This window comes from Gracilinanus agilis, chromosome 3, assembly GCF_016433145.1.
Source record: "Gracilinanus agilis isolate LMUSP501 chromosome 3, AgileGrace, whole genome shotgun sequence".
Taxonomy (NCBI): domain Eukaryota; kingdom Metazoa; phylum Chordata; class Mammalia; order Didelphimorphia; family Didelphidae; genus Gracilinanus; species Gracilinanus agilis.
The window spans coordinates 523,068,812-523,096,611 of NC_058132.1; the positions used below are offsets into that span (position 1 = coordinate 523,068,812).

General features: G+C 34.7%; 1 protein-coding gene across 2 annotated transcripts in view; it reads left to right on the top strand.

The window, feature by feature from the left end:
* NALCN (sodium leak channel, non-selective) overlaps positions 1-27,800 on the top strand; it is a 483,341-nt gene that overhangs the window by 353,802 nt on the left and 101,739 nt on the right. For both annotated transcript variants that reach the window (XM_044667195.1, XM_044667196.1), the window contains 2 exons: positions 10,911-11,047; positions 12,084-12,225. In XM_044667195.1, coding sequence (XP_044523130.1) covers positions 10,911-11,047; positions 12,084-12,225 — 279 coding nt within the window. The remainder of the gene's footprint in view (positions 1-10,910; positions 11,048-12,083; positions 12,226-27,800) is intronic.

Here is a 27,800-nt window from a genome sequence, read left to right on the forward strand (position 1 = left end):
ATATATATATATATATATATATATATATATATATATATATATTTAACCAAAGAAGGCACAGGCTGAAATGTGGAAGATTAAGTGATAAAGCAGAATAGGGTATGTGTCATGCAGAGCAATTACAACTGAGATCTCTCAAGAGGCAGACAGAATGCTTTCAGCTGCCCAATATGTAATGATATCTCAGTGTGACAGATGCTGAGCTGTAGAATTGCACTAAGCTTAAATGATTGATATTTTTTTAACCACAAAGTTTTTTTTTTCAGTTCTTTTACCTGGGGGCTGGAGGGGCACATCTATACTTGGCTTCTTTGCTATATGTCTATTATAAAGCTATCTCTTTGCAGATAGAAGTCTGCAGTATTCAAGTTTCTTCTTCAACTGAAGCCATTATAAACTCCTTTCTTTGTGTCACATCTTACATTTCACTTTATTTTTTGATTATAAAAAATAAAATCCTTTGTTTCCATAAATTATGTTTCAGACCCTGAAGGACCCGTATATTTCAAATACGGTTGATGTGTTTTCCCCATTACTTGTAATAATTGGTATTGCCCAGCATGCTTTTATAGAACTAGGTGACTGTGATATTAATTTGTTTATATCAAGTATTGGAAAGATAACAAATTCATGCCATTTTCATATTTATGTGTTTATGTCAAATGCATTAAAGTTAAATGTTAACTATTTCCTAAGTTTGTCATGGAAAGAAATGGTGGAGAATGGAGAATGGTGGCTTCATCTACCACCTTTTTTTGTTAAAGATCTGGTGAAATACCTTTTTAAGGGGCCAAGAGTATCCTGGAATAATACTATCATCAAATATCATTATACAATAGACATTAATTCACTTATTGCTCTTGGTATTTCTTCATGATGATCTGAATTTGAATAGTTCTACCAGTGAGGTAGAAACTGGAGGCAAATTTGCTTATTATTCATTTTTCCCTCAAATGGTACAGAAATAACACACATTACTGACTAGCTCTGTCGTCATGGGGGAAAGTATCTTTAATTCATGGGGCACAGCATTTAGATGATAAGTTTTTGATATTACAGCATGTACAAAAAGAAAGGAAAAAATTTATTAGACAAAATGATGGGAGAGAATAATTAAATATTTACATGTGGATATACTTCAGTCTCTCAGTGGGTCTCTGATCTCATGGAAAAAGGCATAACTTCTGCCAGTGATGACTATAAGCCCCACATATGCTCTCGTCCTCTAAAGTAGGCTGTCTTGAACTTTTTTGTATCATATACCCCTAGTAAAGCCCATAAATACCTCCAATGTTTTTAATGTATGAAATAAAGTCATAATTAGAAAAAACCAATTGCATTGAAATATTTATCTAAATATTTTTAAAACAAGTTTGTGTACCCTAGTTTAAGAATCCCTGTACTCCATGCTTTGCCAAAAATCTTTCATCGGAGGTCCACCTCATGCTAAAGTCATTCTTTTAAGTATTTTGATAATATCTTAGTATACAAGCATTTGGGCCATCCACCTCTTAAATTTAGGGTATTCATTAAAATTTATCTGCTACACAGTCTTTTAGCACCTCTATCACCATCCCCAAAGTAGTTATTTCCAAACTTTTTACATTCTTTTCAAGTTCCCAACTAACTCACTTTGCCCAAAAAAGATGAACTTACCTTTTTTTTAAAATTAATTTTACTGATAATTTAAAGTCTACCTTACTTAAACCAAACCCCTCCAACTTCCCATCAACTTAAATCTCTATTTATTTGTATCCATTCTTTTCTCAATCCCTCTTCACTCAGGAAATAAGCCCTCCTCCTTTCCAGGGGAAACTAACTTCTCCACTTGGATCTTACTTCATTCCCTCCAGGATCCTCTGGCACCTGGATCCACCAGTCCTTCCATCCAACTTCAGTCTCTTCTCCACTTGCCTTCTCTGATGTCACATTCTCCCCAATCACTTTTATTCCTGACCTCTTCTTCTTTTTCTGCTTAAATGGCAGCTCTCTTTGTTTTGATTCCTAAAGGGAGATACTATTTTCTTCCTTTTTATCTCTTTATTTCTTCTCCCTTTTGGTGATCTTATCTCCTTCTAACCTGTTATTTGTTACTTTAAGTTTCTGCCTTCTTATCTACAGTATAAAATGCAACCTCTTTAACCTGTCATTCAAGATTCTCTGTTATCTTGCTTCAATCTCCATTTTCAGACTTAACAGATACCATTTCCCCTAACATTCAGTGTTCCAGCCATACTGGATTATTCTCATTCCTTGTCCTCATTTTTCCCTCCCTTACCTCCATCTACTGGTATTTGCCAGGACCTACATGTGGAGCAAACATCCTTCCTCCCTAGGACTCAAGTTGTTAAAACCTCTTTTTCCCCTCAAGTCCATGTGCCAACTTTTCTATGAGTATTTTCTTGAATTATTATCCCATTCCCCATGCATAGATGGGCCATCTCCACTTATTCAAATCTCTGATACCTTCTCTTTGACACTTCCTACTCATTTATCTGATTCTAGCTATAACATAATTATTTTTCCTCTATCATAGCTAAGATTGTGAACAATAGAATGCTATAAAGCATTGCCATTTCCCATTTAAGCTGCTTAGGAGAGTGCCTTCTACAAAACATATACTTAATACATGATGGACTAAAGTAATTTTTCTCTAGCATTGCATGTGCCAAGTCATTATCCCCAGACATGTCCTTACCAAAGCATCAGACATCTTCTGGAGATCTCCACCTACATATTTTACCAATAATTAAAAACTGACATGTTCAAATTGAAAAATTCATCTATTTCTCAAAAGGGCCCTTCTTTTGATATTCTATTAATAACAACATAAACTACAAACCTTGGCTCTCTAACCTCACTCCCTGAATAGTCACCTAGCCTTTTCAATTCTATTTTCACTTATCATCCCTTCATTTCCATTTCCATTGCCTCTTTCCATGTTACCTTTCACACACATACTGTTGGAATAGCCTCTTAATTAATCTGTCACTCCATCTTCCCTTTTATCTATCTTTACACACTTTTATCAGATTAATTTTCTTTAAATACTGCTCTGACCTTCAGTTTATCTCTGCTGTCTCCCAAATTTAGTGTACCTTCTTGAATCTGGAATTCCAGGCCCTCTATAATCTGGCTCCAGTTTACCATTCCAGCTTTTATTTCATACAAATCTCCTTCACAACTCATGTTTCACCCAAATCAAACTATATATCACTCCCCAACCTTTAATTCATGTTTAATAAATGTTTGTTGAATTTAATTGTATTACCTGTACCAGAGCAAGTTTTGCTCATTCATTTCTTCCATTTTTATATCTATTGATTAGAGCTATCTTTCATTTTGTCTTTGTATATGCATTGCTTAGCATAGTTCCTAGCACATAGTAAGCACCAATTGTATTTGAACTTCTATTTGCCCAGGACAAAACTTAAAATAACTGAAGTAGTGTTGTTTTGGGGGGTTGTTTCATTATTTGTTTTTTCATACCACGATAGAGCGATATCTCTGTCAAGGAAACTTATTTTCTTGATTAATACAGTTTCAAGTCTCTTCTAGTCTCTCAATTCTGTATTCTTTTCTAGTAAATCAACCACCCACAGAAAATCCTCTTATACACCTGGGATTTATTTTAAGGTCAGAAGGAATCCTTTTGAGAGTCATGGAAAAGAAATCTTCCCATCTACAAATATGGATGTGATTTTGTGCCTCAGCAGTAAAAGCTTATTTAGCTAATGTTCTGTGAACTAGAAATTTGTTTTAACTAGCACTTAAATATATCCTAAGTATGTTTTGAATCATCAGAAAACAGATTTGTTCATTGTTGTTTTGAATTTCAGTGTATTTTTCTAGAACCTAATTATTTAAACATTAATAATAATCTGTCTATAATATAACCCATAACCAGCATTTAGAAACTAGGAAGTACCTCAAATATGCCTACTAGCAGAAAGTTTATTGTTACAATTCTAAAATGTTTCTAAGTAGTAACATTTTAGTTTTAATTTTTTCAGTTATAAAGAACTTTTTTTTTCATTCCATCTCCCCACATGAAAGAGAAAAAAAAATGAAATACAAAATCCTTGGGATATATAAGTGAAATCAAGGAAAATAAATTCCCACAAATATATGTCTCCCCTTGCATATTTAGTCTATCACCAAGTCTTGAGGTGGGTAGCATTTGCAAGAATGCAATGCAAAGTGTTAAAGATATGTGGGGTAGATATATATATATATATATGTAATGATGTATATCTGTCTATGATCTCCTCAACTGCAGTTGGTGGGGAAGAACACTTACTCCTCTCACTCTGGCTGCTGCTGTAAATTATCCCCTTTTCTCTGACAGGTTTGATTGATAACCTGTCAGTGATTCCTTAAACAGCTGCCCAAGAAAGGACCCTTGAGAGGTTAAAATAGATAGATTGGTAATGGGCTATTGATTAGCTTTGGATAATGATCAGGATCTGTGTATATGAACTCCCTTCCCAAGGGCCTTGATAGAAAGACCACTCAGGAAGGCACTTGTTATTAAACACTGGTTTATCTATAGATAAGGAAAGGATAACAAGGTCAAGGATTGGGGATTGGAAACCCTATTGCTCTATTATCTATTAAACTAATTGATAATCAGGACTGGAGGCTACTAAGCTGATGGAGGTTTGAGATCTTCACCCTCTCTCTATCTCTGCCCAGACCTGGCCACAGCCAAGCCAGAGAATAGGGAAGGCTACTGCTGCAGATAAATATTGATGGTCTTTATTCTCTCAGCTCTCCCACCAATAGTGTTGATGGTTCACTAGCTCTCACTGCCTAGCAAGGAAATAGATTCAGGCTTTTCCTACCCTCTTCTTCTTCAACCACCCTTCACCCTTCAACCAACCTTCAGCCACCCTCTGCCCAGATTGATTCACAGAGGCTTGCTCAAGTCTCAACTCAGAGATCTGTGATCTCCAGTTCTGAGCCTCTGAGTCCAGAGACTTGCCCCTTGCTCACAGCACCTGGGAACATTCCGAATCTCTCAACTCCCATCCCTGTCAGTCAAGGTGGCATCCATCTCATACCAGATTAATGAATATAACAAAAGCCAGGCATTTTGGAACCTGGAGAGTTAGAATACAGAAGAGGAGGGTCCAGTGACAGTTGGCAGGAGCAAGGACTTCTGAGAGTAAAGAGCCAACTGAAGCAGCTTTTGGGGGTTTGAGCCAAAGAGGGAGGTGGCTGTTTTTGGCTATGTGACCCTCAAAGTAAGCAAAGTAAGGTTTTCCTCAGACTTACAAAGAAGATTTACTATTTCTCTTAATCCATACTGGTTCCTGAAGCACACTTAACTATCTAACAACAGATTCATCAGTGTTGGCCAGGGGTGACTGGATTTCTATGGGGAGCTGACCCCGGGACCCCATTTTGCCTTGGGCATTGTCCCTCAATATTCCCTCTGAGTTTTAATAACAAATCATAGTTATAGCATATTATCTCAGGTTTGAGACAGTGAAGCTGTGTTTGGGGAACACAGAATATCTCTGTGGGTACCTAACATAGTCAAGGACTGAGGGGACTTAGGGAAATTACCCTGTACCCTCTTTCCTATGAACCCCATTTCCAATTCTCTTGTTACCTCTTCCCTATAATAAACCCTATAGTTTATTTGGACAGATCGGCATGTATTTCATCGATGGGGAGGCTTCTGTGTGCTGTGATTGGCACCAACATCTTATCGGGGTCACACTCATTTCCCCTTGTGGGGATAGCTCACCTTTAACTTCTACACCCTGCCACAATTATCTGGGGTCCCCCATTTTCCTCTGAAACTCTCTTTTGTCTTCTAGTAAGGAAGGGTAGCTGAGAGGGAGGAGAAGCCCTTATACTTCTTTCTAGGGGATATGAAATGTACCCCAAACTTTCTAATCACCCCCTTCTTACACATTTTTCATCATCAATATCCTGGAATCATGGTTGATCAAGGTGTTGACCAGAGTTCTTAAGTCTATCAGAATTGTTTGTTTTTACAACATTTATGTAATAATATAAGATGTTCTGATTCTGCTCACTTCACTTTGATTTAATTAATAAAAGTCTTCTCAGATCTCTCTGAAGCCAATTTTTTAAATTTCTTGCATCACAATATTATTCTATTACATTCACATACCATATTTTTTCAGCTATATTTCAATTGAAGAGTACCTCCTGAGGTTCCAGTTCTTTGCTGCAATAAAAAGTTCTACTATAAATATTTTCTATAAAAATAGACTTTTATTTTTGCTCATTTCCTGCTATGCTTCTACTACTTACATACTTTAGAGGATTAGTTGCCTGTTCCAAGTTTGCACTATCTCTTAGCATCACTTTCACTTCTCTGCCATACATCCTTCTTTTCTACTTTAATTCTTTCTATTATTTCTCTAAATTTCAGTCTTGGCCTTCTTAGAATCTTCTTCTCTAGTCTGGCTTCCTATATTTACCTTGGTTTTCTTTATGTTTACCTTCTGTTTGTATACTATCACCACTACTAACTGTTGTTTTTTTCTTTAAATATTTGCATCGGACCATAATTAATTTAATCTTCTGTTTTTTCCATATTTTTTATTGCTTAGCCTCTCTTCTTTATTATCAATTTATTTTTGTTTAATGATATCAAATGGTATCATAGTATTGTGTTTATATTTTGTGGCCTTTTAGGTGCCCATTGATTGTCATCATCACTTTCCTTCTCAGAATATTAGTAAGATGTGTTTCTTCACATGATAATGACTTTGGTGGTATATATAAAGCAAAGTAAACAGATTTAAGCTTCTTACCCAAGAGGTACAGTAAGTTGAAAGACCTACATTCAAATTTTGGCTTTATCACTTACTAATTGGGTAACCTTGGATAATTCTCTTAGATTTCAGAGCCTGCGCTTCATCTACAAAATGTGAATGGTTCGTACTTGTAAAGCCTACCTCACTAGCTTGTTATATAAAAAAGAACTTTATAAAAGTTAAGAAATTACATAAATATCATCTAGCCTTACCCCAAAGGTCAATATTGTAGGAAGCATATAAAAGACATAAACATAAAACCTTTAAATAAATACATATTTAAATTACTTACATGAGGTAAAACAAAATTAAGTTCATTTTCTGGGATGGCAAATGATGAGAATAATATGTGAAAGAGATTTACATGGGAATTACCATGAAAAGCCCACATCTATTATAATTGGGGGGGGGGAGAATTAAATTCTGCTTTCCCTTCCTTTCTCCCTCAAGGCAAAATTCAGATATTCCCTCTTACCTTTAATTTCAGAATAAAAGGATCCTTAGAAAGTTGGTGGGGAGAGGAGTTGAAAGGGAAATGAAAAGACTTTTTTTCTTCCTTCTATCCGGAGTGATAATTAGAATGGTATAGACAAGCAGGCGTTGGAAAGAAGGTAGAGGCAGGGAGTCAAGGCATCCTCTTTGCTGCCAATTTAGAAACCGCAGTTCTTGTGCCTCAAATTTCTGTTATCCCCTGCTCCTTCAGAGGTTAAAAAAGGAAAGTAGTACTAAGAAAGGAAAGGGGAATATTACCAGGATAGGGAAGTGTGGAAAAGGCTACCCCCACTTAAAATGCTTCTGCATTAACCCTTTCTCTTTTTGAGGTTTGGGGAAGAAGGTGTTGTGGGAAAAGGCATGAGCCATTGAGTCATGGTGGTAGAGGAGATATGAGAAAGGGGGGGAAAGAGAAACAGACAACATCATTTAAAGGTCCTGCAGCCTAGCTTCATTGGGTAGTTGGAGAGAGTTCTCTGTACAGGTGCTACCAGGAACCAAGAGTAGACCAGATGCTCTGCCCATGCCTGACTGGAGCATTAGTTAATACCAAATCATTTACCACATAAGTGTTATGAAGAACAAATAAGATAATTAAATAAAGCAATGATGTTAAATGCAACTAGAAATGGTGACCACTAAACCCTTCTTAAGGACCCCTGCCAGCTTCAAAGTGACTTAGAAAACCACAGAAAAATGCATTTTTATTTATTTTGTTAAAAATTTCCCAATTACATTTTAATCTGTTTCTGGATCTGCTCAGGAGTATTACAGGCTGCGTATTTACCACTTCTGGAGTAAAATATTTTGTAAACTATAAATTTATGGTTTTAAAAAGGTCAAATTTTATATTATTGACTGTATGTAATGATAATATAGAATGATTGAGTAGACCCCATGAAGGAAGAAGGAATGGATTTGTAATTTCATTGATAGACATCTTTAGGATAAGAAAACTCCTGTACCAATACAAGATAGCACCTTCTATGAAGTTAATGGAGAGTTTTAGAGATTGTATGTATGTATATCTAGGGAGAGTGAGAAAAATTTTATGTGTATATAGATAGTATATATTATATATACACATACACACATGTATATATAACAAAATCATATAATACAAACTTTTTAAAAGTTCTGTTTTCTTAAGCATTGCCATTGTCTGATTTTTAACCCCACTGAGATTGCTTTTGCTGTCCACATATATATATATATATATATATATATATATATATATATATCCAGATTACTTGTAGATACATCTAATAATTGTTTTCTGACACTTTGTAATCCATGTTCTCTCTCTGCCTCCTGGCCCTTCCTCCTCCCCAAGACAGCAGGAGATATGATAGAGGTTATATATGTGCTATTATGCAATATGTATTTCCATGTTCATTGTGTTGTAAAAGAAGACACATACTGTTTATGCCAGGAAAAAATTCATGAACAAAAAGAACTGAAAAATGATGTGTTTCTATCTGAATTCAGAATCTGTCCATCACTTTTATAGGGGTAGATAATCTTTTTTTTTGTCATGAGCCTCTTAGAGTTGTCCTAGATCCTTGTGCTGTTGATGAGAGTTAATTGATTCACAGATGATCCTTGTACATTATTACTTTTTCTTTATACAGTGTTCTCCTTATTACTTCACTTTCCTCTTATTTTTAGCATATCCATAATTTGAAACATTTCTACTTTATGTGTACAGCATTCTCTTGGTCCTGCTGCCCACTTCTGTAAGATGTGAATTTTATGGGATTCTTTTATCTATTTTTAATGAAAAATAGAAATGTTTCAATTCATTGAAATGTTAAAAATAAGAGCTATGCAAATGAGCAGTGAGGGAAAGAGTTTACACAGTAATAGCAAGAATATACCATGATCAACTGTGAATGATTAACCATCATCAACAATGCAAGGATCCAGGACAACTCTAAGGGATTTATGACTAAAAAGGATATCCACAACCATAGAAGGAATAGACAGAGTCCAAATGCAGTTTGAAGTATGTCATTCTTCATTTTATTACTTCAATGAATTTTTCTCCAGTCTGTCTTGTGTGGTGTGCCTTCTTTTACAACATGACAAACATGGAAATATGTATTGTATGATGATACATGTACAATCTATACTATATTACCTGCCTTCTTGGGGAGGGGGAAGGTATAGGAGGCAGAAAAAGATCATGGATTGAAAAAATGTCAGAAAATTATTATTAAAATTGTATTAATAGGGGCAGCTGGGTAGCTCAGTGGAGTGAGAGCCAGGCCTGGAGACGGGAGGTCCTAGGTTCAAACCCGGCCTCAGACACTTCCCAGCTGTGTGACCCTGGGCAAGTCACTTGACCCCCATTGCCCACCCTTACCAATCTTCCACCTATGAGACAATACACCGAAGTACAAGGGTAAAAAAAAATTGTATTAATATAATTTTAATTATAAATTAAAACAAAACAAATAAAAATAAGAGGAATCCTGAATTAATGGACAAGGATTTGGAGTTAAATTGGGGCAGAGCTGTGTGACATGGAACAAGTCACTGGACTTCTCAGATACACTCCTTCCCTCAGTTCTCCAATAATATTACCAGCAAAAAATAGGTTGGTTATAGACAGATAGATGACAGTTGACAGAACAATGGACCTAGAAGAAAAGACTTGAGTTCAAATGTCATCTCATATAGTTTTTAGCTTCATGACCCTGGGCAAGTTACTAAATCATTCAGGAAACATTTCCTAAATGCCTACAATACTCCAGGTACTGTGGTAAACACTGGAGATATAAAACAAGGTAAAGACAGTTCTGCTCTCAAAGAGCTCACAATCTAATGAGGAAGATGACTTGCTAACAATAACAATGATGCACCAAAAAACTCCCATCAATATACAAGATAAACTGGAAATGATCAACAGAGGAAAGGCACAGAATCAAAGGTATCAGGAAAACTTTAGAATCCTCATCTGTAAAATGAAGGAAAAATAACACCTACCTCCCAGACTCTCTCTCTCTCGCCCTTCTATCAGACATTCCTAACTGGCTCTTTTAATTCTTACATCATGAGTATAAACATGAGATCATATTTATAAAGCTCTTTGCGAACTTATAAAGCTGTTTATAAAATAATAATTTTATTGTTATTATTGTTACAACTGATCTGCAATTGTAAAATGAGTTCCTCATCAGGAGCTCCTTATATCAATGAAATCAAAGCTCTAACTCCCCCCAAAATGTTTAAATCATAATAAGCAAGTAGAGAGAGCTATATATTTGGAAATGTACTGGACTCAAAAGGAAAAAGACATTAACTTTTTTTTTGTTAAAGGTTAAGAAAACAAAAGAATAAACTATGAAATAAATAAAATTGTATAAAAGGTGCTCTGAAGAAGCTCACATCTGAAAATAAAAGTATAAGCAATTTCTTTCTCGTTATACAATTTTGCATGCCTTTTTTAACTGCTTTACAGAATTTCAGTGTCTTAGTGTAGATGGTGCTCAGTATGGTTGTACTTTGTAGGTCTTTGCTGCCATCTTCTGTTTCATTGTATGATTACTCCTACTGCTTCATTGATTATGAATCACTAACCTACAATTACTGATTGCCCTTCATTCCTTTTTCTAGTTGAAGCAAAGCGAAGCAAATGCTGACACCAAAGAAAAGCTCCCTTTGCGCCTACGTATCTTTGAAAAATTTCCCAATCGACCACAAATGGTGAAAATCTCAAAGCTTCCTTCAGATTTTACAGTTCCTAAAATCAGGTACATGCTTTCTTTATTTGTGTTTCTTAGATTCATAGCCCAGAGTTCATTTCATACCCCATTTTAAAGGCTTTGTCTCAAATTCAGGAATATACATCTATATATACACCACTATGTAATATATGACATATTACATAATTGTATATGTATGAATATGTTATGTGGAGTATATAATTGTATGTAAAAACCTAAATCTAGCCCTAAATATATATGGAAAATATAGATAATGTATAAATACACAATTTAAAGGGAAAAAAGCATCTTTGAATTATGTTAAACACTTCTACAAATTACTTTTTTCCCACTCAGAGAGGGGGAAATAGTGTTTGATTTTAAGTCAAGAATAAGCCTTAAAAGCTTACTAGTTATCTGAGCCTAAGTCACGTAACCTCTCAACCTTACTTTTCTCATCCATAAAATGAAATCAAATGAGATAATATATATAAATCTATTTGTAAATCATAAAAGTCAATAAAAGAATCAGCTGTTATCATCTTTTGAAATGAAAATTTGCTGTTTATCAAGAAAGACCCTCCTCCCGTAAACAAAATTGATAGTCAGCTGATGGATTTCTCTTCCTTTGGCTTAGATGAGGGGGCTACTTGTTACAGACCAGGCAATAACTGGCATTTCTGCTGAGACAGTCACCTGGTTTTTTGACTGCCAAATAGGCAAAAATGTAGTTTTAGTGTCAAAGAAAAGAGTATCAGACTATTCACAACCACTATCCACTCATACTCTTGTGTAATCTATGGCCAGAGGGTAGGGGAAACAACTGCAAACTGGAAATCACATATTTAAAAGAGAAAAAAAATACAATGATATTTGATAAGATAGAGTGGAGAGAAGACTGCCTCTGCACTCAAAGCTCTTAGGTTCATATCTTGCCTCTAGGACTTACTCCCTAAGTTTCCTTGGCAAGTCATAAAACCTTTATGGCTGGACTTTAAATCTCCTTACCTGCACTCCAGAAAGTGGACATTAATTCCTTCTTTTCATGAACAGTATTTTACATCTCTTTGGTTTGTTTACAAAGGGAAAGCTTTATGAAACAATTCATTGACCGCCAACAACAAGACACAAGCTGCCTCTTAAGAAGACTTCCTTCAGCTTCTTCTTCATCCTGTGATCATTCCAAGAGATCAGCAATAGAAGACAACAAATATATCGACCAAAAGGCAAGTAATCCGACTCTCGAATAAGCAAATTTGTTTTTTTCTTAACCCTTACTTTCTATCTTAGAATCAATAATTTATATTGGTTATGAGGCAGAATAGTGCTAAGATCTAGGCAAGTGACGATTAAGTGACTTGCCCAGGGTCATACAGCTAGAAAGTATCTGAAGCCACATTTGAACCCAGGAGCTCCCATCGCTAGTCCTGGCTTTCAATCCACTGAGTTACCTGACCCCCCTCAAATTTATTTTTAAGTTTACTTGATCTTCTTTAATAAAATTAAGAAAATGTCATTCTGTTTGACCCTGGACTCTAATTGCTCACACTCATAAAGAACAATATGATATAGCATGATAGGGCAGGGTAATTAGGAGGTATCACTTTTTTTTAAAACCATTTAAAAAAATTTAAAAATTTTTTCTTTTAAAACCATTTTAAAAAAATCTATTAGTTGAATTTAAAATGTGTTTTTCTGTGATTTTGTTTATGACTCATGAGAGCAAATTAGACGAATATTAGGTCCAGAGTATTACTTTTTAAATTTGAAGAATATTTTCCTTGCTTTCCTTTCCTTCGTGTCCTTACAGTTGAAAAGAAAATTGAGAAATATTTATTCCTTTGTGGGGGGTGGAGTGGAGCAAGGGAGGAGAGAAAGGGGAAAATTAATCAGGGACTGCATAAGTATAGAGCAATTTTTTTCAACTATCCAACAAACATTTATTAAGCCCTTGTGATGTGCTAGGCTCTGTGCTAACTACTGGGCACACAAAGGGAAAAAAAGCAAAAAATAAGTCTGCATAACAGGTGTAGAAAATGGGTATATAATTAAGTGTATATAAGATATGCACAGAATAGATGGAAAGTTATCTTAATGAGGAATGTAACCTTGGGGACCAGGAAGGATCTTCTGAAGAAGTTGGCATTTGAGCCGAATTTTAATGAATTCTGGAATTCCAGGAGACAGAGGTGAAAAGGGAGAGCATCCCAAGGCAAAGCTAAGGAAAATGAAAATGGAGTTGGATACACACAGAACAAGATTGTGAGACTCCTTAAATGTCAAACATAATGCTTCATTTTTTTTAACACTCAATTCCTCTTTGAGAATTGATACTCAGAATCAATTTCAAGGCAGAAGAGCAGGAAAGTAATTGGAGTTAAGCGACTTGCCCAGGAGCACACGACTAGGAAGTGTCTGCTGTCAGATTTGGACCCAAGACCTCCTGTGTCCAGACTTGGCTCTCTATCCACTGAGCCACCTGGCCACCCCTCAGATAATGCTTTCTATTTGATAGGTGCTCACTGGAGTTTACTGAATAGAGTGAAATGATTCAATCTACATTCAGGAAAATCTTACTTTGTGGCAGCTTTGTGGAAGATGATTAAAGTAGGGAAAGCCTCGAGCCACAAAGACCATTGAGAAGGATTTTGCCATAGTCCAAGGGAAAGGATATGAAAGCTACAATTAGGGTGGTGAATGAGTGGAGTACGAGGGAAGTATTTAAGAGATTGTTCAGTCGTTTCCATTGTGTCCAACTTCATGGCCCCATTTGGAGTTTTCTTGGCAAAGATATTGAAGTGGCCTGCTGTTTTCTTCTCTGGCTTGTTTTATAGCTAAGGAAACTGAGGAAAATAGGGTTAAGTGACTTTATGAGGGTCAAACAGGTAGCAAGTGTCTGAGGCTAAATTTGAACTTAAGTCTTCAACTCTGAAAATTAATGTAATCGTGGGCTGTATTTAAAAAGGCATGTCTTCCAGGTATAAGAAAGTGATAGTTCCTCTGTGTTCTACCATTGTCAGACTACAACTGGACATTTCAGGAAGGACACTGATTATTAGGGGCAGCCAAGTGAAATCCACCTTCAGACCCCTTCGGAGTGTGTGAGCTTGGGCAAGTCACTTAATCCTGTATGCCTATTTGCCTCAGTTTCCTCATCTGTAAAGTAGGGATCCTACTTCCTAAGGATTGATTGTTATGAGAATTCAATGGCTATTAGATATAAAGTGCTTGGCACAGTTTCTAGGACATAGTAAGTGTTATATAAATGTTAGCAATTATTATTATCCAAAGGAGAACAACCAGAAATAATAAAGGGCTTTCCAGTTCATATGATATAAAGGTCAATTGAAGGTATTTGGAGATATTTTGTCTGGGAAGGAGAAGATTCAGTGAGGACATAAAAGCTGTCTTCAAATATCTGAAAACCTGTCACATGAAAGATAAATTAAATTTTGTTCTGTTTGACCATATATAAGAGATCTGGGAATAAAGAGGAGAACTTAAAATGAAGCAAATTTAGGCATTATTGAAAGAGAAAATCCCCAACAACTAAATTGAAATGATCTGGTTCCCTAATTATTGTATTCTCCTTCATTAGAGGTCTTTAAACATAGGCAGAATGATCATTCAAGAATGTTGTACAGGAAATTCTTTTTCAGATTTGGGTTGGACTTGATGACTCCCAGGATTCCTTATAAATATGAATTTCTTTGTTTCTGTGTTTCAATTCCTCTAATTTTTATATTGAAAAAGAGAATCATAAAATCTATTCATCAAAAAATCTAATAATGGAAATGTACTTTAATTCTATTCTAACATCAAAGGAGCCATTACTTCTGGACCCATAGGAATAGCTAGGGCACTATACACACTCCCTGTTCTCTACATAGAGATGAGTTTTAGCCAAGGGGACCTTTCATCTAATGAAAAAGGAACTAGGATCCTTGTCCCTTATATTGTTTACCTTGTTAAATCCTCAACCCAGTGTTTAGTGGAACAATTTTATTTACACTTTTGGTTATAGCTCATATCGAGGGATCTCTTTTCCTTGCAAAAATGGGAATAACAGATATTCAGTTTACAAAACAAATCAGTTTTGAGGCAGGTAATTTATTCCCACACATAAAGAAAAGGCTAAGCATTGAAGTGTCACTAATAGACATTCAATACCCCCAAATAAAAAAGCCCTTAAAAGAGAATATAATAACTTAAAAGCACTTTGTAGTCTTGAGACTGATAATTTAAACTTCATCATAGCACTAAGGCAGTTACCCATTTTACATAATGTTTTACTTTGGTTCTTCAGTGCCCAAAATTGTCTTCTGGTAAAACAAGTAGACTTGGATTAATTCTTTTAATGGTGGACTACCTCTCCAATGTAGAATCTTCTGCTCTTGCCAGTTAGCTCTACTCATTACATCCAAGTCAACCAGGGGGCTCAAAAGCACTTCATGCCTAGAGACATGCACCTTGAGGCTGATATTCAATCTCAAGTACTCAGAGAAACTGATAACAAAGAATGCTATCCACCTCCGGAGGAAGAACTGTTAGTGTAGGGATGTAGATAAAAACATAACGATTTTTCACTTGTTTATTTGGGTATATATATGGGAGTTTTAGTTTTATAAGATTATTCACTTACAAAAATGAATAATATGGAAATACTTTTTTGCATGATAACACATGTATAACCCAAAATGAATTGCTTGCCATCTCTGAGAGGGAGGAGGGAGACAATTTGGATCATATAACTTGTGAAAACTCATGTGGAAATGTGTTATTACATGTAATTAATAAATAAATTCAAGTACGCAGGAAAGGAAACACAAAGTAGAAAAGGCAACTTAGTAATGCTCTTCTGCCAGGAGATTATCATATTGGTACCAGGCTTAATACTGACGGTCATTTAGTTTTAGCTTTACTATAGCTCCAAATTTCTAAACTCAGACTAATTTCCAAGCCACCACATGGCCAGTAGCCAAAGCTCCTGTGTTGTTGAATAGAACTAAGAAGGACAACTCGATGAATGCTTTATAGGTGGCCCTATAGGTCAATTCATCTTAATTACCCTAAATTGGGGTATATTGAGTTAAAAGTAGGGGAAAAGAGACAAAAAAAGTAGTTTGATCAAAGCCTTAGAAACCAAGTTATTATGTATTTACTAATAGAAATATTTTTAAAATAAGCTTTATGGAACTAAACGGAGATGAAATTTCTTGTAAAAATTATACTTTCAAACATGTTAGAAATTGTTCCTCCCTTTTCAAGGGAAGAAAACACTTGTTAGGTATTGTGACATAGGGGATAACCTGGTGAATTTATACGTCATAAGACCTAGGTTCAATTATTTCTCTGACACTTATTAGCTCCACATCTAAATCTCTGAGCCTCAGTTTTCTCCTCAGTAAAATAAGAATGATAGCTTAAAGGGTTGTTATGAGGGAGGGCCAGAGGAAATAATATATAGGAATAATTGTGCAAACTTCTGAAGATTCTACATTGTTTGTTATTGCTCTTGTAGGTTAGAAAGATATGATTTCATAAAGAAAACATGAATACTTTCAAGGAATGGCATTGAGATTGTATTCCTTTTCAGGATTTTGGTGCTAAAGCCTTTGAAATCTACTTTGTTTTGACCACCAGAAACATCAGTGTAATCCTTTCTTCATCTCATGTTACTTGGCCTATGGCCCAGAATGAAGTTAAACCTAAGGGCTGATTTTTTTTTCTTTGCTGAATGCTAAAGGCTCCCAAACTCTGGTTTAGATATACTTTTTTAAAAAATTAAAATATAAATTTTTTTCAGAGACAATCAAAACTTAATTTGAATGAATTCTCATATTTTTACATTCTAGTTTGATCTTTTTAGAAATGAAGGATACCAGCTAAAATAAGTGTTATTACTAAAAGAGAAGATAAATCAACTAAATGTGTTACATAAAGGCATCAGAAATGTTGATCCACATTATTTAGCTGAAGTACCTGTATGTCCTATGCAGCTAAGTGTCTTAAAGATTTAGAACTTTTTTTTAGACCATGATTTGTTTCCTCAGTTTACTTAATGTGTTTCATGGGTTTATTCTCAAGTTATGTAAGTGGAATGTGGAACGCATTCTCCTAAAAGAATAGTGTAATCATAATTTTCAAGAGAGTCTAAAAATACGTATCCATGACGTAAATGAACTAGGGAATTAGTACACCTAAATAAAAATTATAACATTGTTTCTGTCAGAATGGAGGATACCAGAAACTCAGCTCCTTTCTCCTACTGTAAGAGAAAGGGACTGTCACTTCTGCCTTAGCAACTGTAATCATGGAAATCCTAAGATGTGTTGGTTCCAAGAAGGGAAATCCTGAAGTAGAATATGAGGGATATTCCTTGCCTCATTTAAATCTTATTATAATCTGGTGAATATAGATCTTGGAGGCAAAACAGTATAATGGACAGAGAGTTCATTATATAATTAAGAAGACCAGGGATCAAAACCCTCCTCTGGCACTGGTTTTATGACCATGGCCAAGTCACTGAATGTCTTCATTCTCCATCCTCATTTGTAGAGGAAGCTCCCTACACCAATGAAATCACAGATCCAATTTAAAAGACAAAAATAAAATTTCATTTACTTTTCACAGTTTCCTATTCGCTGTTTTATCATTAGTTTTCTAATGTCCCAAATCTTTGGATATGATTGAAGCTTTTTCTGTACCCTAATGTATATCCAGGAATATGAGGAACAAATACTATCAGAGAAATTAAATTCATTGCTGCTGGGTAAAAAGCAGGATCCTAAGATGATAGATTTCAAGCTAGAAGAGACCTTAGAAATAAGTGTGATACAGATCTAAACTTTCTAGAATTAATATCTTACATATATATGGAAATTGTTTGAAGGTGCAAAAAACATCTTTTTTTCACCTTTAAAATTATTATTTTCACTTTTTAAAAACAATTTAATTATTTTCACCTTTTAAAAAACAATTTAAACCCAGTAGCAACTATTGTTGGTACCCTGAATGAAATTAATTTGCCAGTGAGAGGCTCAGGCATTTCTACTAGCATGCCAAACTGCAGGGACCTGGGAAAGTGCCAGTCTGTATATTTCAGGTGAAGCATTCCTCACTTTATTATAATCCTCCAGCAGCATTTTTAGGACAAAATAAGCACTTTTCTCTTCAATGTTCAGGGAGAAGTGAAAAAATAACTACTTGGCCAGTTTATTTGTGACACTTATAACAAAAACAAAATAGATTTCTTCTCTTGATCATTACCCTTAGGTTAGGAAGTCCTATCCATCTCTTTATGGAAGCAAATCATTTTTCCCTTTGATGGAGAAATCTCAAAAACCTGAAGGAAATCAGTGAAAAAATAAGGGAATTATGCTGGTCAAAAAATGGCAGAAAAATGGAGGGAGGAAGCGTGTGTTAGGGAAGATTTTGTCAGAGTAATTACTCTGGCTTTTAGCAGTAACAAGTGGTTGCCATGGCAACTCCACATCCTCCTGAGTACCAACCTTTTTTTTTTTTTTCTTTTTAAATCCTATTTTGATTACCTTTATCCCACTTTTTAAACACCTGTGTCTCTCTCTCTCTGGAAACAAAAGATTTACCAGTTTCTATTACATTCCAGGATCAAAAGGCAAGAAAAATAAGAATTTAAGGGTTATGACTTGGGTGGGGAGGGGGGAAGGTAAAGAGGGAGAAGGTCCTGCCTTGCTTTATTTATTTGTCATAAAGCCTTGGCCTTCTAGCCATGTGATGTTCTCAGATAGCAATTTCCACAGTCAGTGATTAGAGCTCAAAAACTTGAGAGAAAAAAGTGGATAAAGCAGGAGTTCCCTCTGTCTTCTAACTGACATAAAGGCAGGTACATCTTGGGAGGAATTTTTCTTTAATGTAGTGGAAGTTAGATAGTGTTTCTTCTAAGATAGTGACCTTCGCCAGCACTTCCCCATGTTTTTAAGATGAACCTTAGATTCTTTTATATTGGGACCAGATGCAACCTGGTGCCTTGTTCTGCCCTCATCAGTTTAAATATGGAAGCAGATGGAGCTTTCCCACAACCTTTGCAAGTAAATTGGATGTGTCCAGTAGCAAATCCAGATCTCCACCACATATTAGCTTGTATCAAATGTCCTCCTTCACTCACCTCTTCCCCCATTGTTGCCTTCTTCTCACATTCCTATTCTACCTTTTTCTTCCTAACAACTTCCTTAGCTGAGGTACTGAGAATGATGATGCCCTGATGGTCTGGGCCACCAGACAAGGAAATCCTCAAATGGATGTGTGGGAAATATGAATGAATCTCCTAAGGAAAGCCTCAGTTTAAGACTGAAAGTGGGGTTGAAAGCAGCTTCTGTCACCACCCCCTGTCAGAAGAATGCTATTCTTCCCTTTTGTCTAAAGACACTACACCTTGGTAATAGTGGACCATGTAGGCATTTCTGCCTTATTAATAAAATGACAGGATGGATGGAATTGCAAGGTCTGCTGAAATTCATATCAGTGATTTATGTTAGGTAAAGACTATAACCTGGGCTGAAGTGAAGAGGCAAGACAGCAGATTCGTAATCATGTTTTTGTTTATTATTCATATTTCCATAAGTGTTGCATTCCATTACTCTAGACCACAAACTAAAGTAGTTTGAGTTCTAATTAAGTCAAAAGTCCATTCCTTGAACAAATTAGCCTTGGGATTAGAAGCTAAACAAAATTAAAAAAACATGAATTACCAATTGTTCTTTTTTTACCCTCATTGCAGAGAAGGATTGGATTTTTCCCCCATGACATTTCTATTGCTTCCTCCTTTGTCTGTGCAGTTTCTCAGTCTATCATAGAAGAAAATTAAGTTGTTCAGGAATGATTTGTTCTCAACAAAGCCCTGGTGATTGCTGTCCAGTACACTGCACTCTTCTTGATGATTGCATCTTGTTTGATTTGTTCGAGTAACTTCCTAGGTATCATTTGGTGACCTGCTTTATAGTTTTCAGGTTTGGACTTTTTTCTTCTCTAAAAAATTAGCCTGTTACCTTTCTTCTGGGATTTATGTATCTTCTAAGAACTTTCCAAAATAAGTTAAGACTTTTGTAATAATGTATATGACACCTCTTTGGAGAAACGTGGAAAATCACATTACCACTATGTGACATATCTCAAAAAAGTGACAAAAATGGCAAGGGAAGAGGCAAGTATTATGGATAATATCAAACGGTAGATTATCAGTCTTTGCTCTTTAGCTTGAAAATACATTACTGTGTGCCTGTGTTTAATTATGTTTAAGTGGAAGAGAACATTTTTGTTTTATCTTACTAGACCTTTGATTTCCTTTGATATTAGGAGCTCCTGGCAATAAATTTCCTCTCCCAGCAATAGTTCGGTTCAGTCCCTGTTTTGCAAATAATGGTGGTAGAGCTTCAGTGGGTAGGGAGATGGGTCAGGGGATAAAGCCCTAGGGTTGGAATCAGGAAGTCCCAAGTTAAACTTCAGACCCTTACTAGCTGTGTGATCCTGGCAAGTCACTTAACCCTGTTTGCCTCAGTTCCTCTATAAAATGAGTTAGAGGAGAAAATGGTAAAGTACTCCAATATCTTTGCCAAGAAAATCCCAAATGAATTCATGAAGTCAGGCCCAACTGATATGATCAAACAACCAACAATATTTTCATGTGGGACTCAGAGGGTAAATGATACAAACACCATCATGCAACCAGTATGTGACAGAGAAAATGATTAAAGTTATCTTCCTGACTATAAGCCCGGTACTCTGTTAACTATTCGATGTTTTCAGATACATTCATAAATCAGAAGAGCATTCGTGTTTGGCTTTTGTGGAGTTTTTTTGTATTTACCTGAGTTTGTGTGAATTGAATTGGAAAAAATGATGGAGCCTTTTTTTGAAGACCCAACTCAAAAGTATCTATAGAATCTATCCACTGAGCCAACTCATTGCCCCCAAAAGTGTCTGACCCAGATTCACACAACTAGTAAGTGTCTGAGGCCAGATTTGAACACAAAAAGACAAACCTGACCTGACACCAGGTCAAGTACTCTTTCCACTGCACAACCTAGCTGCCCTCATCTTTGACTTATAGGGAGTTATATTGTCTGAAGCCAAGTAATTGCCCCACACTACACAGATAAGAGCTCTTTTTTGTTGGAACACATCCCAATTCCTTTCAGGTTTTAGCAGATTACATTGACTAGAAACAAGAGTCCTTGATTCTGGCAAAATTACAATATAGCACATTTATCAATAACAACCTGACTCTTTTATTCATTCTACCTTCATGAAACTCTTTCTGTTTCATTCTGTGTATATCACTATAAGTATTACTTTATACCTACCTTTTCACCAGTTCAGGATCTATTACCCAGAGTTTGGGATTGATTTTCAATTCTTGGTAGGATGAAAAATTTGAATACACTCAAGAAAAATGCCACTTTTGTCTATAAAATTTTGAGTAATTACTTATACTCAAATCCTATATTTTAAGTGGGTGTCTCATTCAATAAAATAACTTGTTAATGATAATTGTGCTAAATGTTTCTAACAGAAATAACTCTTTTAAAGCCTATTCATATGGCTTTGTTTTGGTCCTTTGTGGTCATGTATTTATAAACTTTTTTCCCACTTATTATCAGGCTTTTGATTTTTTCAAGTAAAGAAAAAAATAATAAACCAGTCCCCCAATTTCCCAAACATGGACAAATAACTTGTATTATAAAACATAAATACTTTTCTTTGATTTTTAAAGAGGTATACAATATTCATTTCATTTTTAAAAAAATAAATGTTAATGTATTCAATAACTCAAAAGCCACTAAGGCTGATTAACTACAGCTTCTTAATCTTAAGCATATTTACTTATACCAAGTTGTGGTCTATTGTCCCCAGGTAGCACCCTTAAATAATTTGACACTCTTATTTATATACAAAAGAAGACCAAATAATCAGATACCTGGGATTAATAAGACTATCCATTCATAGGCTCAAAATTCTCTTTGCTTTAAGACCATAGTCATTGAGAATCTCAGAGTAAAGAGGGACCTCAGAGATCTGTAGGAATACTTAATCATCCAATTGTTCCTTGGAAATCTTCAATAATGGTGAATTTACTTCCTCTACATGAGCCAGTCATTAATAGTTCTCTTAGTGAGATTTCCCTTGTGTTTAACTGAATCATGCTTGCATATATATTGAATCCAATCAACCCAAAACAAGTTGTTGACTTCTCCGTGGTTCCATCTTCCAAGTAACTCTTCAAAACCATCAGACATTTAAATTCAATTATTGTAGAATCACAGATTCTGAAAAATGGAAGAGACTTAGGAAGTCTGGTCTTGTCAAGAATCTCTTATGCCAGTTCTCCACTGCTTAAAGTGATGAAGGAACCCAATACTTCCTAGGTATTCTATCATATTGTTTATACAACTCGAAAAATGTCCCCCCTTTGCACTGAATCAAAAGTAGTTTTTACTATACTTTTTCTATCCATTGCTAGTTTTTTTATCATTGTTTCTAATTCTGCCCTCTGAAAAGCAAAATAAGCCAATTCTGTTTCATATGACAGCTCTTCAAGTACTTGAAGAAAGCTATTCTATTTTACTTATGTTTTATCTTCTCCAGGCTAAACATCTAAAGTTTCTTCTACTAGTCCTTAGCAGACTCCCATATGAGGCTCTTCACTGTCCTAGTTGCTGTAATCTCTCAATCACAGCATGTAATGAAAAAAATACTCCTCTTGTATTCTGATAACCTGGATTTGGATCCCAGCAGTTTTTATTCCATGTGACCATGGGCATCCTCTATGGATTTAAATTTTCTAATGTTTAAAATAAAGGGATTAGACCAAATGATCTCTAGAGGCAGTTTAGCTCTAGAATGATGACACCAAATCTTTTCTACAGGCTAAATAATACTGATTTATTCAATCAATCCTTCAGTATTACATTTTGGAATTATCTCAGCAAACTAGCCTCCCTTACTGGGTTAGCTCTGTTATCAGAGACTCCTAAAATGTGGTACCCTAAACTAGACACATTATTCTAGACGTCTGACTCCAGAGGATGCAGTAGGAGTATCACCAACCTTGTAATGGATGCCCTAATATGAACTTAGCTTTTCCACTTTTTAAGCTTCATTTAAGTCTGTTGAGATTTTTTTGGTGCTTCCAACTCTTCCATACAACATATAAAGGCATCTCTTTAAGACACAAGTGATCTATAAAGTGGATAAATATGCTCCCTTTTCCCAAGTCTTTGATAAATTGTTAAACAGGGGCAATCACTACTAAAGATGGAGCTCTAGAATAATAGTATCCTGTTAAATGGCATTTTTTGTGTGTGTTTGATCAGTCAGCATACTCAGAATCCACTGAAATGTACTGCCACAGAAACCTTTAACTACAAAGATATAGTAAGATAATTTTCTAATCTATTGTTTTAGTATAACATATGTCAAAAATAAAAAATCTGACATGATTTATTCTTAACATGCATATACTGGATTAAAGTAAAATTTTCTTTCTCTCCTAAGTACTCCCAAGTTTTCCCTTATTATCAGTTTTAAAATTTTACTAGATATCAACATCAAGCTCACTGGCCTGTACTCTAAGTATCCACTTTTTTCTACTTATTGAAAATGAGATATTTTACTATATACAATCCTCTCTTTTGCCATAAAATGTCACAAATCATAGAATCACAGAGTCTGAAGGAATTAATTAATGATACAACCTTTGCTTGAAGACCTCTCGGGGCAGCTCATTCAACTTCATAACAATGCTAAATTTTTAAGAAGGCTTTCTTGACATTCAATCAATTTGACTCTGCAATTTTTTTTCAGCAGATAGGTGGAACTCATCTTCCTAAATTCAAGTCTGGCCCCAGGTACTTATTAGCTGTTTAAGTTACTCCTATTTGCCTTAGTTTCCTCATTTGTAAAATGAAGTGGAAAAAGAAATGGCAAACCACTCCAGTATCTTTGCCAAGGAGTATTGCCAAAGTATTGAGCTTACAGTCTACTCCAGATCTCCTTCAGATGAATTGCTCTCTAACAATGCTTCCCCCTTGTTATATTTTTGAAATAGGATTTTTAAACCTGTGTAAGACTTTATATTGTAGATATATATGCATATATCAATAGATATAAATATAGATAAATACCTCTTTTAAATTGATTATATTTGATCCATCAGTCTAGTGTCTATCAAAAACTTTTCAGATCCTGGCTTGGTCATTATGTGTTTTAGCTAAATCTCCATCCCCAACTTTATTTCAACTGCTGGTTTGATAAGCCATGCCATGTCATAAATATCTTTATCCAAGTCATTATTAAAATTCACGAACAGAAGAAAAGACAAAATGCAGATCCCTGTTACCACACCAGAGAATTTTTCTGAGCCAAATAACCACTAATGGGCCAATCCAAATCTGAACTTTCAACCAATTTTGAATACACCTAACATTGCTATTAATTGTTCCATCTCTCTTCATCTTTTCCACAAGAACCGTATAAGATTTTATTAAATGCTTTATTAAAAAGGAGATAATCTATAAAGCATCACCTTGCTTCCAAATTAATGACTAATAAGAAAAAGGGACCAGTTTTAAAATATATTACTTTAAAAACTCTTATCTTCTGTCTTAGTACAGGTTCTAAGAGCATCATGGGCTAAGCAGTCAGTCAGGATTAGTTGACTTTCCCAAGATCATAGAGCTAGGAAGTGTCTGAGGCCATATGTGAACCTAGTTCCTCCCTTCTCCAGGCCTGGTGCACTATCCACTATGCAACCCTGCTGTCTCTATTTTTTGTTTTTAATATTCATTTAAAATTTTTTTGAGTTTCAAATTCCTTGCATCTCTCCAATGACTCCTACACCCATTGATAAATCATATATTGTGATATCAATTATACACGCAAAATTATGCAAAGCATATTTCCACATTAGCATTGTTGCAAGGGGAAAAGAAAGCAGGAAAAAATAAGTGAAAAAATATGCTTCACTAAATACTTGGACTTAACCAGTTTTCTCTGTGTAAATGAATAGCCCTTTTCATCATAACTCCTATCAAATTGTCTTGGGTCATTGTATTATCAGAGTAACTAAATTATTCGCAGTTGATCATCATTACAATATTGCTGTTACTATGGATAGTGTTTTCCTGGTTCTGCTTGGTTCATTCTACATCAAATTATATGTCTTCCCAGGTTTTTCTGAAACCATCCTGATTAGCCATTTCTTACAGCAAAATAGTATTCCATCACAACTATATGGCACAACTTATTCAGCCAATCACCAACTATGGGAATCTTCTCAGGTTCCAGTTCTTGGCCACCACAAAAAAGAACTGCTTTAAATATTTTTGTACAAATAGATCCTTTTCTCTTTTCTTTAATCTCTTTGAGATACAGATCTAATAATATTGCTAAATGAAAAGATATGCACTTTTTTATAACCCTTTGGGCATATTTCTACATTACTCTCTAGACTCACTGCACCAGTTTACAACTATACCCATTCTTCCATTTCCTCTCTAACATTTGTCATATTTCTTTTCTAACATGTTAGCCAAACTGATATGTGTGAGATGGTGCTTCAGAGTTCTTTTAATTTGTATTCCTCTAATAAATAGCGATTTAGAGTATTTTTATATGACTAGAGATAGCTTTAATTTCTTCTTCTGAAAAGTGCCTGTTCATTTCCTTTGACCATTTATTAATTGGGGAACAACTTTTATTTTTATAAATTTGACTAATTTCCCTATTTATTTTAGAAATGAAGCCTTTATCAGAGAAAGTTGCTGTTAAAATTATTTTTCCATTTTAGTGCTTTCCTTCTAATCTCAGCTGCATTTTTTTGCACAAAACTTTTTAATTTAATGTACTCAAAACTACCCATTTTACTTCCTTGAACCTTACTCTCTCTTATTTTGTTTGATCATACATTCTTCTCCTTTCTATAGATCTGACAAGCAAAATTGCCTGTGCTTTACTTATGATATCACCTTTAATGTCAAAATCATTACTTATTTTGACCTTATCTAATGTGAGATGTGACCTATACTTAGTTTATGACACACTACTTTCCAATTTCCCCAACAATTTTTGTCTAATAGTTAGTTCTTGAATCAACAACTTTTTTGTTATTGTTTTTATTTGACACTAGATCACTAGGGTCATTTCCTATCATGTATTGGGTACCCAAACTAATCCACTAATCCACCACTCCATTTCTTAGCCAGTACAAATTGTTTTCACAATTACCACTTTGTAATATACTTTGAAACTTGGTATACAGCAAGGCTACCTTCCCTTACACTTTTTCATTGATTTTCTTTGTATTCTCTGCCTTTTATTCTTCTAAATGAATTTTATTATCATTTTTCTACCTGTATAAAATTATTCTTTGGTACTTTGATTGGTATAGCACCAAGTAAGTAAATTAATTTAGGTTGAATTGTCATTTTTATTAGATTAGATCAACCTACCCATGAGAAATTAACATTTCTCCACTTGTTTAGATCTGCTTTTATTTGTGTAAAAAGTGTTTTATGTTCCTTGTTTTGTCTTGCTAAGTACATTTAAGTATTTCATATGTGTGGCAGTTTTAAATGGGATTTCTCTTTCTCTATCTTTCTACTGGACTTTGTTGGTAATATACTGAGATGATGATTTATGTGAATTTATTCTATATCCTACAACACTGCTAAAGTTAATTGTTTCAACTAGTTTTTTTAATTCTTTCCCCCTAGTTCTCTAAGCATTGTATCATATCATCTTAAAAGAGTGATAGTTTTCTTCCCTCAATGCCTATTCTTATTCCTTCAATTCCTTTCCCATAGTTTACTATATCATATTGAATAAGTGTGGTAATAATGCATATCTTTGTTTAATACCTGATATTATTAGGAAGGCTTCTAGCTTATCTCCATTACAGATTATAAATGGGAATGGTTTTAGATAGATAATACTTCTCCTTTCAAGGAAACCTCCATTTATTCCTGTGCTTTCATAATGTCTTTAATATGAATGAATGTTGTATTTCATCAAAAGATTTTTCTGCATCTATTGAAATAATCATTTGATCTTTTTGTTTTTGTTATTGATATGGTAAACTATGCTAATAGTTTTTTCCTAATATTGAACAAACTCTGCATTCCTGGTGTATATCTTACCTGGCCATAATGTATCATCTTTGTGATATATAGTTATTGTCTCCTTGTTAATATTTAATTTAGGGTTTTTACATCAGGATTCATTAGGATATTAGTCTATAGTTTTCTTCAGAACCACAAACATAAAATGAATTGGATAGGACTCATTTGCCTATTTTCCCAATTAGTTTATTTAGTATTGAAATTATTTTTTAGATGTTTGGTAGAATTCACTTATAAAGCCATCTCATAATAGGAATTATTTCTTAGAGAGCTCATTGATGACTTGTTCAATTTTTTTTCTAAGAGTTATAAAAAATAACTTTTTCTAAATTATTTAAGTATTCTATTTCTGCTTCTGTTGATCTTGGCATTTTATATTTTTAAAAATATCCATTCATTTCACTTAGTTTCCCATATTCATTGGCATATAATTGGGCAAAATAACTCCTAATAATTTAGTTTAATTTCATCTTCATTGGTGGTGCATTCATTTTTCTAATTTTTGATACTAGTAATTTGTATTTCTCTTTATTTTTAAGTCAAATTAACCAAAGATTCATCTGTTTTATTGGCTTTTCCATAAAAACAAATACTAGTTTTATTTATTAGTTCAATGTGTATTTTACTTTTAATTTATTAATCTCTCC